The sequence below is a fragment of the Pogoniulus pusillus genome, chromosome 19, assembly GCF_015220805.1.
Source record: "Pogoniulus pusillus isolate bPogPus1 chromosome 19, bPogPus1.pri, whole genome shotgun sequence".
Classification (NCBI taxonomy): Eukaryota; Metazoa; Chordata; class Aves; order Piciformes; family Lybiidae; genus Pogoniulus; species Pogoniulus pusillus.
Window position 1 is genome coordinate 3,874,086 of NC_087282.1, and position 16,424 is coordinate 3,890,509.

Sequence of the window (16,424 nt, forward strand, 5' to 3'; positions counted from 1 at the left end):
TTTAATAAAAATAGTGAGATAAACTGCAAAGAAAGGGCACAAGAAAGTTCACTTTTACAGTTGCACAGATGATTTAGCAAGGCAAGCAGGGCCCACCGCTTCCTACTGCTGTCGCTGGGGGCTCTATGAAGGCTCAAAGCAGGCAAATGAGGGAAACAGATTTTGAGCAAAGCCCCACAGAACCACAAAAAGTGACTCTTAGTTGTTTTAACAGTTTCTGATATTGTTTGTTCTGTTCCTCATTTACTGTCTGTTATGGATGAGAACAAAACTTCAACTCTGACACCAATTTTGATTCTTAAAGCTGGCCTTAATCCCTGTGTTATGTTTGTAAACACAGAATCCTCTTATCTTCACCCCAAAATGCAGCTGGTCTCAGTCAAGCCTTATTTTCAAATCTCTGTTATATATCAACTCATAAATTTGGCTTCAGGGAAGGGCTGAGCATGGATCAAATACAGAATCAAACCTGTGCCCAAACTGACTGTAGAGTTCTATGGTGCCCTTGGAGCTAGAGATTATTTACAGGAGTAACAAGAGTAGCCACAGGTTACAATAAAGCAAACAGGAAGGAGTTGAAAACCTCATGTTTCAGGGCCTGTGGAGTTATAACTCTCCAGAAAGAATCTGCCTTCTGCATGGGACTGTGCCAGGAGCATCCCTGCCCCTTCGCTTAGGTGCAGGCTGGCCCATGCCGTCCCATGTGGGTCTTCTGTGCCCCCTGGGCTGAAAGCACTGGGCAGGAGGAATGCCCTGCAGGGTTCCTGGAAGTGTCACCCCACGCAGCTCTCTGAGGTGTATCCTCCAGCATGCACTCATCTCTCTGTGAGGGAGATGTGTGACTCCTCACTCTCTTTCTATCACGCTGCCAGTACTGGTGCCACTCTGCACTAGCACCTACCGGAGATCTCCAGAAGCAAGAGCATGGAAAGGAGAGTGCTTGGGGCACCCCTGCATCAGGCTCCACCTTCTCATCCCCACAAGGTAGGAACACATCCATCTTTCATCCTGTCTGTCTTTACCTTGGCAAGAAAGTGTTTAGATTTCCATCCCCTCTCTGGTGACCACCGAGTCATCAAGGTCATGGAGAACAAGGCACTTCCATGTCATTAATTAGGACCCTCCCTGGAGGTGTTCAAGGCCAGGTTAGAAGAGGCCTTGAGTGACCTGTTCTAGTGGGAGATGTCCCTGCCTATGGTAGGGGGGTTGGAACTGGCTGAGCTTTGAGGTCCTTTCCAACCTAGACTGTTCTATGATTCTATGACCCATAGAGGCCAAGCAAACATGAGAACATGCTCAAGCTCTCGGCTGACTACGGCTTCTTTGCTGACTGAAGGTCTTGAATAGTCCCTTTGAAATGAGTGGAAAACTCAGCTGGATTCAGCAGAAGCTCAGCAAGGCTTGGAGCTAACTGAAGGCAAGCTGCAGACGTTCAGGAAAGCATACTGGTAGCAACGTGCACATCCACGGTCCCATTTCAGAGTGCAAATATTCCAAAGGTGACTCTACACTTTGCTCTTAGCCTGCAGCCACAACACAAACCATACCAAAAGGCATCACCTGGATGGGGATCACCCTCCCAACACCACCACACTTTGGCCCACTGAAAAAAATACCCAAACCAACCCAACCCCAAAATTCAAGCCCTCAACATCCCACTCGTGCATGACGCAGTTATTTCATGGTCAGCCCTTGGGTGTGAGGGAAAGTCTTGCTTTACATAGAGAACCATGATAGAATCCCACTAGAGGCACTGGTTAAGCGCTGGGTGCCAGCTGGAGTGACTGCATCTGCCATCTCTCAAGGCTGCTGGGCTGCTGTCACTCACTTTGAAAGGGCTCGCTGCGTTCATCAGTCTGGATGGCACAGAGAAGTTGTAGCCATACAAGCCATATGGAGGATGTAAGGAACAATTAAGTGCTTCCCGAGCAATGGGACTTGATGGGAAAATGCTTCCAGATGCATGTAATCCATACAGCATTTGGCTGGCGGGGCTGAAGTCTTCGGCTTTAGCGCTTTTCAGGTCGGTTATGCCGAGGGAAGAGAGTTTTGGTACCTCCACCATCAAGTGGGGGAAAAGATGTGGGCTGGTGCCTCCTAGCTTTTCGTGGCTTGGGAAGAGGAGGGATTGTTGTCTCAGGAAGCTTGTAGGGCAAATCTTGTAGTAGAGGGGCAGGCTGAGGTTGTGTAAGTAGGTCTCGGGGCATGACACGCCGAGGTTGTTCGCTGACAAGTGAAATGTAGGAGGTGAGCAGGGTGGAGAGAGCAGGGGGTTGAGAGGAGAGGGTGTCCCACCGCTGGAAGTCACTGGCGAAGAGCTGGAGCTCCCACCTGGAAATAAAACCAGAAAGAGTCTGGGCTGAGCCAGCTGATATTCACAGCTAGAAACCCTGGGAGGACTCCTGCTCCCACTCCACGTCTCCCTGCGGCCAGCGTCCATCCAAGCACAGACTTTCTCCAAAGATCAGCTCCTGCAAAATGGGAAGATCTGCTCCTAAATTAGTTGCTGTTATTACTTGGCACTTGCCTGAGAACGCTGCTCACACAGGCTTAATGCTAAGAATACTTTGAGACTCACCACCTCCACAGCTACAGCTACCTGCTGGCCCTGTGTCTTGCTGCATGACCAATAACTTGCTCCATTCGCCACTTTAGGCTCCCTGTTTTTGTGCAAATTACAGGCAACTTTCCACCCTTGTATCTAAGAACAAAAAAATGCATTCAGCCCAGGGAAGAACTTTTTTGTACCTTCCTGCTCACAGGAATTGCCTCATTTTACTTGGCAATTTGAAACACGCCCTGGAACACTGGAGGTGTCTCCAGGAGCTGTAAATGCTTGTGTCGTTTTAACCTTCTCCTTGCTGAAAGGAATCAATGAGCACTTTCACTATTGGGTAGGGAAGCCACCACGGCTCGCTTCACACTTGAGCACTGCCGGGGCTGCTGTGTTTAACATCCCCGCTCAGCACCGGCTCCGCGGTCTTCCACAGAAAGAACTCCGAATCAGCAGCTGAAGTCTGCAAAATGATGATCAAGAGGAGTTAAACGGATGCTGGTGTCCTTTAAACACCACCTAAGAGCTGCATTGCTCTGCTGCATCTTTTGCTGCAGTTCGTTACTACATCTTTCCAAAGGGTTTTGCTCCCAGCTTTATCTCCAAAGTCACTGGGAAAGGACAGAAGAGAAAGCAGGTCCGCTAGCGCAGTGTGTTTTCCCTCTACCTCTAATTCCAAGTGACGGAATACGATCTAGTCAAGCTTTGCATGCAACCCGTGACACAGAATCAATTGCATAACGCAGCCACGTTTGCTGCTGGATCACCCCTTAGGAAAGCACCGAGAGTTTGGACACGGTGCAGATGAGTTCTGCGTCTCACGGGCTGGGTAAGGCTCCGGCTGCACCTAGCCGCAGCCATCCAGGAATATTTGAGGACTTGGAGGTCTCAACCTTCCACACTGATGTCAGCAGCTGTTTCAGTCCTGACATCAGCAGGAGCAGATGCAGAGCAGGGATGTGGTCCTGTCCCGACGTACCCATCCTGACGTCCTCCCAGGACTCAGGGACTTTTTGGTCGTGTACAATGATGTGATGGAGCGAATATTTACGAGTGCAACGCAGCGAAAGAATCCCTACAGAGCCAGCTGTAGCAGAGCAAAGGGGTGGTTAGTACTGACTAAAAGGTATCCAAAACAATAGCTCATGAGTTCCAGTCCCAGTTTGGGAACAGGAATCACAGCGGGTGGACAGAGCAGCTCCAAGAGCAGATTCTTTCTGCCTTTTCTATCAGGCTTAAAAATCCCAATTTATGGCAAATTCTTTCTTCAGCTTACTGTCTCTTTTCATCTACCTTCTGGTCTGGGGGCTCGCTTCTCTTCAGAAACACAATTTTATTCTTAGTGGAATTGGAGGCTTTGTTATATTTTACAACAATTCAGGAAGCGAACTCTGGAAAAAAAATTAATTTAACCAATTGCATTACGATTAGCAAAATAATCCCAAAATAATCCTGGGAAGCCCTGGTATTTTAGCATCTGCACGGCAAGCAAAGCAGTTGCTCTTCTCTCATTCCCTGCTGCAGCCCATCCATCAGCTTCTCTCCCTCATCCACTGAAAAACTTATTCCGAAAGGGTTTTATGCATAAAGAGTGTTCTAAATTAAAGATATAGATTAAAAATAATAATAATAAGTAACAGAAGTAGTAGTAATAATAATAATAACAGCTCATTTTTTTTACAACCCTATAAACCGTTTGATTTCCCCCGACTCTGATTCTTACACCTGGATTTTTGCTAGGATTTATCCAGCATTTCCCTGCGGAAAGAGGGATTCTTTGGTGTGTCCCACTACTTTGAAGAGTTCCTAATGTAAGCGAGGGTTAAACTGGAGACTTTACATCTAAATCGGAGCGCTCCAGCTCCCAAATAGTCTGTTAACTATTTTTCTCCAACCCTCTGAGCAATCGGTTTTCAAACAATACTTGGAAAAGCTGAGGATTTTATTTTTCCCTCTGGAAAAAAAAGGACTGCGAGACAGAGTTGGGCACTTGTCAGGCAGAGGGAGATTTTTTTGTTTTCCTGAAGAACCTTTCCCTTTATTTCTGCAGAAATAAGAGGCGGTGGGACTGCTGCATCCTAAAGAGCAGCGGATTTTATCTTCTCTTGCACCACTGGCGTTCGCAGAGCAGCACCCGCTGCGGAAGGCGCCAGCCGTCACCGTTATCCCGCTTTTAGCCAGTAACCTCAAACGGGTTGGGAACAACCAGTGTAACGGGATCAAAGCCGCAACAGCCCGGCTCTCAACCAGCCTCCTGTACGCTCCGACACCGTTTTCTGCCCGTCTAAATCTGATTTCTGCCGGCCGATGGACGCAAAGCGCACCGTACCCCTTCCCGGGGTGAATGCTCTCCTCTTCAAATCGATTTTAACTGGAATGGTGGCCGAAAACACGCGGACATTGCTTCCCAAGACGTTGCGCTGGCCGCCGGTTCCCTCTCTGAACCCACCTCATTATCCAAAGGGTTTAAGCCCCTTCGACGCGCTCCGGCGGAGGTCTCCGTTCGCAGTCCCGAGACCGTGGGCAGAGACGGGGACGAAGGTAGCAAATAGGACTTACCCTGGCTGTCAGCGCCGAAAGCCTTGAAGTCCAAGGAGATGGGCGGCCGCCACGGGTATGTCTCCAGGAGCCCGTCCAGGACCCCCCTGTGGGGGCAAGACAGGGCTGAACATCGTGGCTGGCCGGAGCGCGGCGGGGCGGCTGGCGGGCCGGTCCCGGCCCTTACCTGTTCCTCCCGGGATCCCGAAAGCCTTTGGCGAAGGGATTCCTGTCGATCTTCAGCTTCGTGATCTGGGGGAGCGAGAGAAAACGGAAAAGGGGCATTGAGGAGCACGGAGGGAAGGGCAGGGACTTGATCCCGGTACCGCCGGGGCTCTCCATGCCTCCAGCCGGTCCCTGCTACCGCGGGAGCTCTCTGTCCCTCGGACCCTGGTGCTGTCGGGGCTCACAGTATTTCCCTGTTACCCTCGGATCTCTCCATTGCCCTTCGCCTGTTTGCAGCACCACCGGGGCTCTCCGTCCCCTCAGATCCTAATACCATCAAGACTTTCCATCCCTCCTCAGCCCCCGACTTGTCCCCAGTACCGTCGAGTCTTTCCATCCTTCTGGTAGCGCTAGAGCTCTCCATCGCCCCGGTCTCTCGTACCGTCGGGGACTTACACTATCACCCCCGAGCCGGTCTCCGGTACCTGCTGGTTTTGGTAGGCCGTGACTGTGGTGAACTCGGTCTCCTGGAAGGAGAAGGTCTGCACCCCCTCGGCCGGCAGCGACTGGATCTGCGCTAGATCGAAGCGAGAGTCCTGGGCGATAACGTGGACGCGGGGCTTGTACTTGTGCATGGACTGCAGGATGATCTGGGAAAGGGTGGAGAGCAGGTTGAGCCCCTGCGAGAGGGTGGAGGGCACCGAAAAAAAACCCCACAGTGGGGTTCTTTTCCAAAGGTGGGGCTCAGCCCTCGTCTCGCAGCCCTCCGACTCAAGAGGAACCGGTCCTCCGCATTGTCCTGCCGGGCTGACGCTCTGTCCCCTCCCCAGCTCGCTCCCGGCGGAGCTGCCCCACACCTACGTGTCCCTTGTCGTCCATCTCGTTGTTGGTGAGCTTCACCCGGTCGAAGCTGATGATTTGCCTCATCCAGGTCTCCCCCGAGCAGGGGGAGTCGGGGTGGATGTAGAGCCGTGGGGTGATGCAGGAGTGGTCCGTGTTCCCCGCCACCATCCACTGCGAGCTGTGATAGACGTACCTGGCCCGGGCCGGGCCCACGCACACCTATAGGCTCCATAGGTGCATGCGAGCCCGGCAGTCCCCCCTCACTGCACACCTGTGCAACCCCCATTCCACCAATATGCACCAGTGGGACTCAGCAGACCCCAAACAGCCTGCAGAAAGGAATCCTGAGTGGGTAGGGGTGTTGTAGGGAGGTCTAGGGGTGCCCCTCGGTCCCTACTTTCCCATACCTGTATCTTTTGGAGTCTACCGGGACGACGTCGATGGCGATATAATATTGCTTCAGCGGCTCCAGCCCCTTTACCTTCACCCTGACCGACGGGAACATCCTCCTGCGGGCAGAGGGGAAGGTCCTGAGCAAGAGCTGCCAGTTCAACGGCGGGAAAGGGGGGGGTGAAAAAAATTAAATAGGCATGGGAGGAAAAAAAAAAACACCACGATAAAAACAGTGAAACAAAGCGGACAGAGAAAAATAACCCAATCAATCCATAAAGACAGAAAAAGAGAGGGGGGGAAAGAAGAGAGGGGGAAAAAAAAAGAAAGGAAAGGAAAAAAAGAGGGGAGGGGAAGGGAAGAAAAGGGAGGAGGGCGAAGGAAAAATAAAAGAAAAAAATTAAGAAGAGAGAAACGTACGGGAGGGGGAAAAAGAAAATTAAGAAGAATAAAAAGGGAGGGAAGGAAACAACGAAAAAGAGACAAAAGGGGAAAGAACTGAGGGGGCAAAGTCGGGACCGGAGCCGGGAAGCGCGGCAGTGGGGAGGCCGGTACCTGCCGGCTTTGGTGATGATCATCTCGGTGCCGATCTCATGGAACCTCCTCCAGAGCTCGGAGCCCTGCAGCTCCACCTGCACCCCTGCCCCCGCCTCCCGGCTCTCGGCACCGGCCTTGGGCCGCTTTTCTGCGAGGAAGAGAAACGAGAAGAGTCGGATCGTGAGGCTGCCGGAGGCTGGGGGGTCCTCACCCCTCCGCCGTCTCGGGGGTCCCCGTCCGTTCGTCTCCGTCGCTACCAACCCGTCTCCGAGGCTCCGCGGCTCTGTCTGCAGCCGGTCCCGGGCTCCTCGTCTTGAGCATCCGGCACCTTCCTCTTGGCCGAACGACCCACCAAAGCTTCGACCGAGAAGGCGTGAGCCCGAGAGCTGAGCGCCATCCCCCCCGGGCCGGGGGTCCCCCCGGGGCTCAGGCCGGCGGCGGCTCCATCCCGGCCGGGACTCCGTGAGCCTCGCCCGGCCGCCGCCCGGCTCTCGTCGAGGGGCAGCGGCCACGGCGAGATCCTTCTGCATCCAACTGAGTCAATAGACGGCTGCAGCCTCCACTGTTTGTTTTGGAAACTGGTGGGAGCGTAAGAAACGTTGAGTGACATTTCATAGGAGTACCGGAGGGGGGTTGAGGGGAGGGAGGGCAGAGCGGGAGGTGGGGGGGGGGGGGGAAGAGCGGGGGAAGAGGAGCCGGCCCCGTCTAGGATCAATAAAGGAGTTACTGTTCTCCATTAAATTGTAAAACTCAAAGAAATTTGACATAATTGCACACTAGGGGCCACTTTTCCAACAAAAGTGCAAATAACGTTTAACCAGAACCAGCGCAAAAAGAAAAGAAGGGAAAAAAGAGGAAAAGGGAGGAAAGGGTGAAGAAAACAAAAACAAAAACAAAAAAAAAAAGGGAAAAAAGAAAGCAAAAGAAAACGCAAGCAAAAAAGAAAACGAAAAATAGAAACATGAAACATTAGAAAAAATAAAAGGGGGGAAATAAAATGGTTTTTAAATGAAGAAGAAATGAGAAAAACTAGGAAAGAAAAAGGGGGTGGAAGAAATAGGAAAAAAGAATAAAAGAAAAAGGGGTGCAAAAAGAAAAGAAAAGAAAAAGAAAAATAAAAGAAAAAGGAAGGGAAAGGAAAGGAAAGGAAAGGAAAGGAAAGGAAAGGAAAGGAAAGGAAAGGAAAGGAAAGGAAAGGAAAGGAAAGGAAAGGAAAGGAAAGGAAAGGAAAGGAAAGGAAAGGAAAGGAAAGGAAAGGAAAGGAAAGGAAAGGAAAGGAAAGGAAAGGAAAGGAAAGGAAAGGAAAGGAAAGGAAAGGAAAGGAAAGGAAGGGAAAGGAAGGGAAAGGAAAGGAAGGGAAAGGAAAGGAAGGGAAAGGAAAGAAGAAAAAAGAAAAGAAAAGAAAAGAAAAGAAAAGAAAAGAAAAGAAAAGAAAAGAAAAGAAAAGAAAAGAAAAGAAAAGAAAAGAAAAGAAAAGAAAAGAAAAGAAAAGAAAAGAAAAGAAAAGAAAAGAAAAGAAAAGAAAAGAAAAGAAAAGAAAAAGAAAAATGAAAGAAAAAGAAAAGAAAAGGGATAAAAAATAGACTTAAAAGAATCAACTAAGAAAAGGGAAAGTAGGGAAAGAAAAAGGGGAAAGAGGGAAAAAAAGAGGACGTGGAGAAACAAGACAAAATAGCAAAAGGAAAGGGGAAAACAGGGGGGAAAAAAAGGTAAAATAAAACTAAAGAAAAGTCAAAGAAGGATAAAAGCGGAATAAAGGAGAGGAAGATTCCTGCCTGGCTTGGCCGCCCCGGGTGGCTCAGGGCTTGGGTGTGGCGCAGCTTTGCCCCAGTCCGTTCCGCGACTATCTCCGCAGTGTCCCCAGCACTAAGGACCCCCCCACCCCACCCCCGCTAGGTTGCCCCCCCCCCCCCCGTTTCTGCTTTATTTTTCGTTTATTTGCTTTCTGAGTTTCTGGTAGTCTTGTTGTAAAGGCCCCGATCCCCCCGGCCCGCACCCGCACGCCCCCGCGGTGTTTCCGCGGCTCCGCTGAAAGCTCGGCTCTGCCGCGGCAGCTGCGCGGACTTGGGCAGGAATCTCGAGTTTCCACTCTGGCGGTTCCTGGGAACCCTGAGCTGCCCGGACGGGCCCTGGGGGGATCCGGGGGATGTCCAGGCCCGTTGTGTGTGTACAGGGAAGATGCACAGCAAAGAGCTGCGCTGGGATCGTGCTGCGGTTCCGGGGCTCTCCCCAGCCTTGACGGGCTGGAACGCCCCGCACTGATTCGTTTTCCATCCGAACATCCTCCCTGTAGCCGGCACCGAAGGCAGATTCCTAGGATCGAGGTGTTTTTTTGGGGGGGAGGGGAGCAGTGATATGCACGCAGAGCAGGGGGGGTGTCCACTTCCCCACCATCCCATGTGCACCCCTTGCCCGATTGCCTCTCCCTGCACCAGGGAGGTCAGCCGGGATACATGAGCCTTAACGGGAAAAAAACATGGAAAGGGATAAAATTCACCAGGCAGCTGAGAAAGCAGGTTGAGGCAGTGGGGGAGGGGGAAGTAGTATGGGTGGCTTCAGGGTGGGCAGGGGATGGGGTGCAGAGCTCTCTGTCCCACTTCCAGGCACTCCCAGAGTCTCCAGAGAGCACTGATATATCCAACCATTCCACTTCTCAGGGTTTTTGCTCTGTCTTTGTCAGAGTTGGAGCCCTGGTGCACACATTTCTCCCAGGCCCTGGGCTGGCAGCAGTCAAAACTGCCTGGTTGTTGTGGAGACAACCAAACCAAACATCAGTTGCTATCTGGCAGAACTTTTGACAGATGTGTGTTTAAATGTCCCAGGCTCGTATCACTAACTTCAGCCCCCCGACTCCATGGATGCTCCTCTCTCGGTTTATGGTAGGCTTTAGAGAGGTGATTGTTCCCCTGCTCTTGGCACTGGTGAGGCCACACTTGGAATAGCAGGTTGGGTTTGGGGCCACTCACTACACGAAGGACATTCAGGTGCTGGACTTTGTCACAACAAAGCTGGTGAAGGGTCTAGAGCACAAGTGTCAGGAGTGACTGAAGGAATGAGGGTTGCTTAACCTGGAGAGAAGGAGGCTTGAGGACCTTCTTGTGCCTTACAATTCCCTCAAAGGAGGTTGGTGCCAGGTGGGTCTCAATGTCTTCTCCCAAGTGATAGGACAAGAGGCTGCGAGGATCACAATGTCCAGGTGGGTTTGTAACCTTCCCAGAGGAGACTGCACAACTTCTCTGGGCAGCCTGCTCCAGGGCTCCAGCACCCTCACAGTGAAAAAGTTTCTCTCTTTCAAATGGAACCTCCTGTGTTCCACTTTGTGCCTGTTGCCCCTTGTCCTATCACTGAGCACCAGTAAAAAGAATCTGGCCCCCATCCTCCTGCCCTCACCCTTCAGCTATCGCTCAGCATAGAGCAGATCCCTTCTCAGTCTGCTCTTCTTCAGCCTAAACAGCCCCAGGGCTCTCAGCCCCACAGCCATCCCCATCATTTCGGGTGAGAACGGAGAGAGAACAGGGCAGTGAAAGAAGGAACAAAGCCAAGGAAGAGGGAACAGAGCAGGGCGCGGGGGGGGGAGAGAGACTTTAGGCGATTATCTTTCGCTGCACTCACCCCAGTCAGGATCAGCTCCACCTTTTCAGAACTCTTTTACTTCTTACAAAGAGAAACGAAACGAATTTCATAGACATGTTCATAATTACTAAGGCCCAAGCTGATGATTTCAAGGGAAGGTGAATGGTAGGTCCTTCCTGGCACCTGGCTGGGGCTGAGGCTGCTCTCCCCAGCGCTGATGGAAGCCAGCTGAGGGCATCAAGTGTGAACCTTTATCTCTGCTGACATGACATATTATTAAAAAGCATTTCGAGTAATCTTTTCTTTCCTTAAGCATTGCAACACATTTCAAGGACTTGGCTGGGGATCAACCAACCCTTTTTAATTTCCTACAGTGAAAACCAAAACAACAAAAAGAAAAGAAAAGAAAGCCCAGTTGAGATGATATAATCAGGAACATTTTGAGGGTTTAGGTCAAATTAATATGTCAGAGGAGGGTTTTCAGGGGGCTTGGGGAGCTTTAACCTGTCAAACACTGCCTCAGAGCTTTTGTGGGCTCTGTAATCTCATTGTCTTTCCCAAGTGATGTGATGGTGTGTCACGTATTACTGTCACCAGAAAATGGAGCAAAGAAGCTTTTGGCATCAAGTTCAGAATAACTAACTTAATTTTAAAGCCAGTGTTATCCAATATGCCAGAGATGTTTGCTTGGCTTGGAAATGATCTTTTCATCCTGCCCATGAATCCGTTGGAGCGCACAGGTAAACCCCAAACACAGACTCTCTTCAGCCCTTTAGGGACAGGCTTGAGGAGGTTGCACTGCATTCATAGAATCATAGAATCAGTCAGAGTTGGGACCACAAGGAGCAGCCAGTTCCAACCCCCCTGTCATGCCCAGGGACACCCTACCCTAGAGCAGGCTGCACACAGCCTCAGCCAGCCTGGCCTTAAACACCTTCAGAGATGGAACCTCAACCACCTCCCTGGGCAACCCAGTCCAGCCTCTCACCACTCTCCTGCTCAACAACTTCCTCCTCACCTCCAGCTTTGCTCCATTCCCCCAGTCCTGTCACTCCCTGACAGCCTAAAAAGTCCCTCCCCAGCTTTTTTGTAGCCCCCTTCAGATCCTGGAAGGCCACAAGAAGGTCCCCTGGGAACCTCCTCTTCTGCAGCCTGCACAGCCCCAACTCTTTCAGTCTGTGCTCAGAGCAGAGCTGCTGCAGCCCTCTGAGCATCCTCCTGGCCCTGCTCTGGCCACACTCCAGCATCTCCACATCCTTCTTGTAACAGGGGCTCTAGGGCTGGATGCAGTACATTCAGCCTATGCAGGGTTTGGCCAAGGTTTACTTTTGTGTTTACCCAAACAAAACAAACCCCCAAAGCAAACTCATGGCTCAGGGGTGATATTTTAATACCACCTGCACTTGGTTATGTGTTTAAGAGCTTCCTCTTTTCTATCTCTGCTTGACAGGGCACAGGTTTATACAAAGCTAGGATTTCAAATTGGGTGCTGGAACATTGTCAGTTCTAAGAGATAAGCTTGAAAGGTTGATTTGTTTTCTACTTAGCAAATTGCTAGTAAGAAAATATTCTCTTTTTTTCAGCATTTAGGGGGAAAAAAAAAAAAAGTGGTTTCCAAGCCTGCAGTTTCTGATCAGAGGTCTGCAGTGATGTGTCCTTATGTACCAATAGACAAGCCTTGACTGCCATAACAGAACCTCAGCAATTGCTTCCCCAGCATGGAAGCAGGTGACAAGTTCTCAGGGCTACAAACAGGTGTGGGCACAACTTACACCCACTGGGTGAAGTGAGACATTTCTTAAACCATCACTTTGGGTGGTGTAAATCTGTCCTAGGGAGGCCACATCTGGGGTATTGTTCTAGGCTCCCCAACTCAAATGAGACAGGGAACTACAGAAGAGAATCCAGCTGAAGCTACAGAGATGTTGAAGGGCCTGGAGCATCTCTGTGATGAGGAAAGACTGAGAGCTCTGTGGCTCTTTAGCCTGAAAATGAGAAGAACAAAAGGTGCTTGTCAATATCTAAAGGGCAGGAAGCAAGAGGATGGGGCCAAGCACTTTTCAGCAGTGCCCAGTGACAGGACAAGGGACAACAGGCACAAACCAGAACACAGGAGGTTCCATCTGAAGAAGAGGAAAGACTCAAGGATCACTTCTTGTGATCCTAGGCAACCTGCTTTAGTAGGGAGCTTGAGCTAGATCTGCAGCCCCACCATGCTGGGATTCTGAGATCCTGTGAACTTTGCTTCTGCAGAGACTCAGCTGTAGCAAGCAAAGCAGTGAAGCCCTGGGCAGTCCCTTTTCCCTGTACGTCCTTCCCACACCAACCATATTTACCCTCACATCTTCCCTGCCAAAATCTTTCCCCTTCTCTGAAGTGTACTTTGGGGTTGACTCAGCCATGTTCCCACATACTGCTCAGTTCTAATTCTAAGGCTCATAGCCCAGTTTGGATTTTTCCACTTTCCCAGTTGCTAGTAAACAAATAAGCTACCCCCCCCCATATCTCACCCTCTTTACTAGTTGAGTTGTAAATATAAATGAATGTGCTGCCTCAGACCTACACAAGAATAATCCTGGCACAGGATTCCCATAATATTTAGTATTCCAATGTGCAAATAATATCATTTTCTTGGAAGAGAAAAACAAACAACTTACAGATGGCACAGTGTGCTGCAAGGAGCTGCCACTAAGGGCAGAAGAAAGGGCTGGAAGATCAGGACTGTGGGTAAAGACCTAATAAATCAGTATCTAAATGCCCTGCCTGCAGCTGGGGTGGATGTAATTGTGAGCTGAGTAACCCTTCTGTGGGCTGAAATAACACCAGTTTGGATTCTCCAGGAACTGGGAACTGCAATGTCCAACTTGGATTTCTGTAGATGTAACTGGCACTTTATAGCAGTCATTAACTAATTACTCATTAGCAGGTTAACAAACGTTTCTTTCCTAAAAGCCAATCTTGTCAACAGAAACTCCTGAGAACTAAGCAAATCCTGGCAGAAAACACCTGTAGTAGCTTGAAACAGCACTTGGGAGGTTGTTTTCCTTTATTTTCTCCAATGTCCAGTCCCACAGAGAAGCTTCAGTTTCATCCTCTGTCTTATTTTGCCCACAATGAACTCTGGCAAACCTCTGCTCCTCTGGCTGGTGGTTGCGTGTGAAGACCGAAGCAAGAGAAGTTTGCTCCATCCCTTTTCCATCCCCCAGCAGCAGCCTGGTCATCCCACCCAGAGCTTTCCCACCACTTTTCCTTCATCATGACTTCTCCAGAGCTGAGAAATAAGACCAAGCCCTGACCCCTTCCCCCCCTCCTCTAAGCAAAGGGAAGAATTCCTGCCGTGTTGAACTTCTCTCATAATACTTAAAGAAAATACTCAAAGAATGTGTAATATTGGGGGATTTAGAAAGAGCAAAATTAACCACATGGGCAGAGCAGAAAACCCTTAGAATGGCACTAAAATATATCCCACCTGGATTTACTGCAGTGAAGAGGTGCAGGGGAAGGGGGTGGGGGTGACCCTACATGAGCTTTGTGAGCTGCAGGACCCTTTGTCCCAAGGGCTTCTCGCTGGTGGAGCACAGGGAAGGAAGAGGCAGAGTTGTGGCTTTGGCTGCCAGAGAAACCACACAGGAGAAGTGAAATTAAACCAGTTATGGGGAAGCTGATATTGAGTTATTCTATATTCCCGGGCAGGAGCAAAGCCGCATAGACCTGGGGAGGTGTTTCCTGCGCTCCCTGCTCAGCACTGGGGCCACGCAGGGTCTGGCCATGCAGCATCCTGGAGATGAGAAACCTTAGCAGCAGAGAGTTCTTCCCCAGGCAGCAATCTGAGGGCAAAAAGCCTGCATGAAGAGGAAGCCAGGGTTATGTTTACAAAGTGCAGCCTGTATGCTGCTTTGCTTCACTTCAAACAGTTGACTGAGCACCACGAGACATCACCTGGGTGCTGGTGCCCATGGGGTAGGTCCTCTGATGGCCTGCAGCACATTGTCTGCTCTGAAAGCAAAAATCGTAGAGACATAGAATCAAGCAGGTTGGAAGAGACCTCCAAGCTCATCCAGCCCAACCTAGCACCCAGCCCTGCCCAGTCAACCAGATCATGGCACTGAGTGCCTCATCCAGGCTTTGCTTCAACACCTTCAGGGACTCCACCACCTCCCTGGGCAGCCCATTCCAATGCCAATCACTCTCTCTGACAATAACTTCCTCCTCACATCCAGCCTAGACCTGCCCTGGCACAGCTTGAGACTGTCCCCCCTTGTTCTGTTGCTGCTTGCCTGGCAGCAGAGCCCAACCCCACCTGGCTACAGCCTCCCTTCAGGTAGCTGCAGACAGCAATGAGCTCTGCCCTGAGCCTCCTCTTCTGCAGGCTGCACAGCCTCAGCTCACAGGGCTGTGCTCCAGGCCCCTCACCAGCTTTGTCACCATTCTCTCTCGTGATCACCAGGATTTGGGACCAGGAAAGATGAGGTAATATAGACTCCAAGACAAAGGAAAAGGAAGTGGAATGGGGGTGGGCAGCAGACTGCATGTGCAGACCTGGAGATATTTCTGCTTTTCTCAGCTTCATTGAGCACACATCCTTACAGATGCTCCAACCAGCTCCCAGCAGGACACTTGCACCCAGAGCATCCCACCACACGCACACCTCCCACTAGAACAAGTTGCTCAAGGCCTCATCCAACCTGGCCTTGAACACCTCCAGGGAGGTTGTGGAGCACAGAAGCACCCAGTGTGATCAAACCTGTGCCAGTGTTTTTCCACCCTCACTGCAAGCAACTTCTTCCTAACATCCACTTTCAATCTCCCCTCTGCCAGTTCAAACCCATTCCTCCTCGTCCTGTCACTACAAGACCTTGTAAACAGTTCCTCCCCAGGTTTCCTGTAGCCACTTTCTCATACTGCAAGGCCACTTTAAGGTCTCCTGAAAACTTTCTCTTCTCCAGGCTCTCCCAACTCTTGTAGCCCATCCTCATGGCAGAGGTGCTCTGGTGCAGAGCGTTTCTCCAGCTGTTGGATTGGAAACTGTATGGACTGCTCTGTTTCCACTGCCTCTGCACCACCAGCACTTTTTGGGAGGAGCTGACCTCGAGGCAGGTTTGAGACTTTTCCATCCCTGTCTGGAGAACTAGATTCAAACATTGGCCTTAAACTCAGCCCACACCTGGGGGAGACCAACCAGCTGTGGACAAACTCCACTTCACTTTGCTATTCTATCCTTTGTCATTGTGGCTCATCAGTGTCCCAGATGCAAATACAGAGGGATGAGAAGGAAAGCTTGGGAAGGGAGAAGGACAATAACTGAGAAGGTTTGCAGGGAAGCTTTCACTCATCTTCCAAGTACCACTTTTGCTTTGGAGTTGCCGAGGAGGACTTTGGTCGAGGAAGCGACTTTTGCAAAGATGTAATCTGGCTGTTTCACAGGATCTGCCAAGACAAATATCTGTCAGCAGATATGTAAAAGAATAGCTTTTAAAACAAGGAAAAGAAGTGCATGGAGTTTCTGGAGGAGAGTGATGTCACCCCCCCCCCACCCCCCCCAAGCTGAGCTGCGTAGCCTTTTGTGTTGGAAATTAAAACCTCATGAACTCCCTGCACAGAGCTGGGTGAGACTTTGCTTTTTTTTTCACATGTCCCTGTAGGGATGATGGATACTCTTCTCCTGGGTTTAATTTTAAAGCAATAAATAGATGTGATTGACTTGCCACCCCCATAGCACCAGGTGGGCAAAGGGAGCAAAGGCATCTGCACATGCTGATGTCCAGGGCGCTGTGATAGGAAGTCTGTCAAAGAAGTCTGCAGCTGGAGGAGGAGGAGAAGAAAA

General features: G+C 50.4%; 1 protein-coding gene across 1 annotated transcript; it reads right to left on the reverse strand.

Annotated features, from left to right (window-relative positions):
- Positions 1 to 1,744: 1,744 nt before the first annotated feature.
- TBX22 (T-box transcription factor 22) lies at positions 1,745 to 7,424 on the reverse strand. Its single transcript, XM_064158863.1, has 8 exons — positions 7,289 to 7,424; positions 7,046 to 7,175; positions 6,508 to 6,609; positions 6,119 to 6,293; positions 5,743 to 5,907; positions 5,280 to 5,344; positions 5,114 to 5,199; positions 1,745 to 2,331 (listed from the first exon to the last, which is right to left on the reverse strand). The coding sequence occupies exons 1-8, from the start codon at positions 7,422 to 7,424 to the stop codon at positions 1,745 to 1,747; spliced, it is 1,446 nt and encodes a 481-aa protein (XP_064014933.1).
- Between the last annotated feature and the right edge of the window lie 9,000 nt (positions 7,425 to 16,424).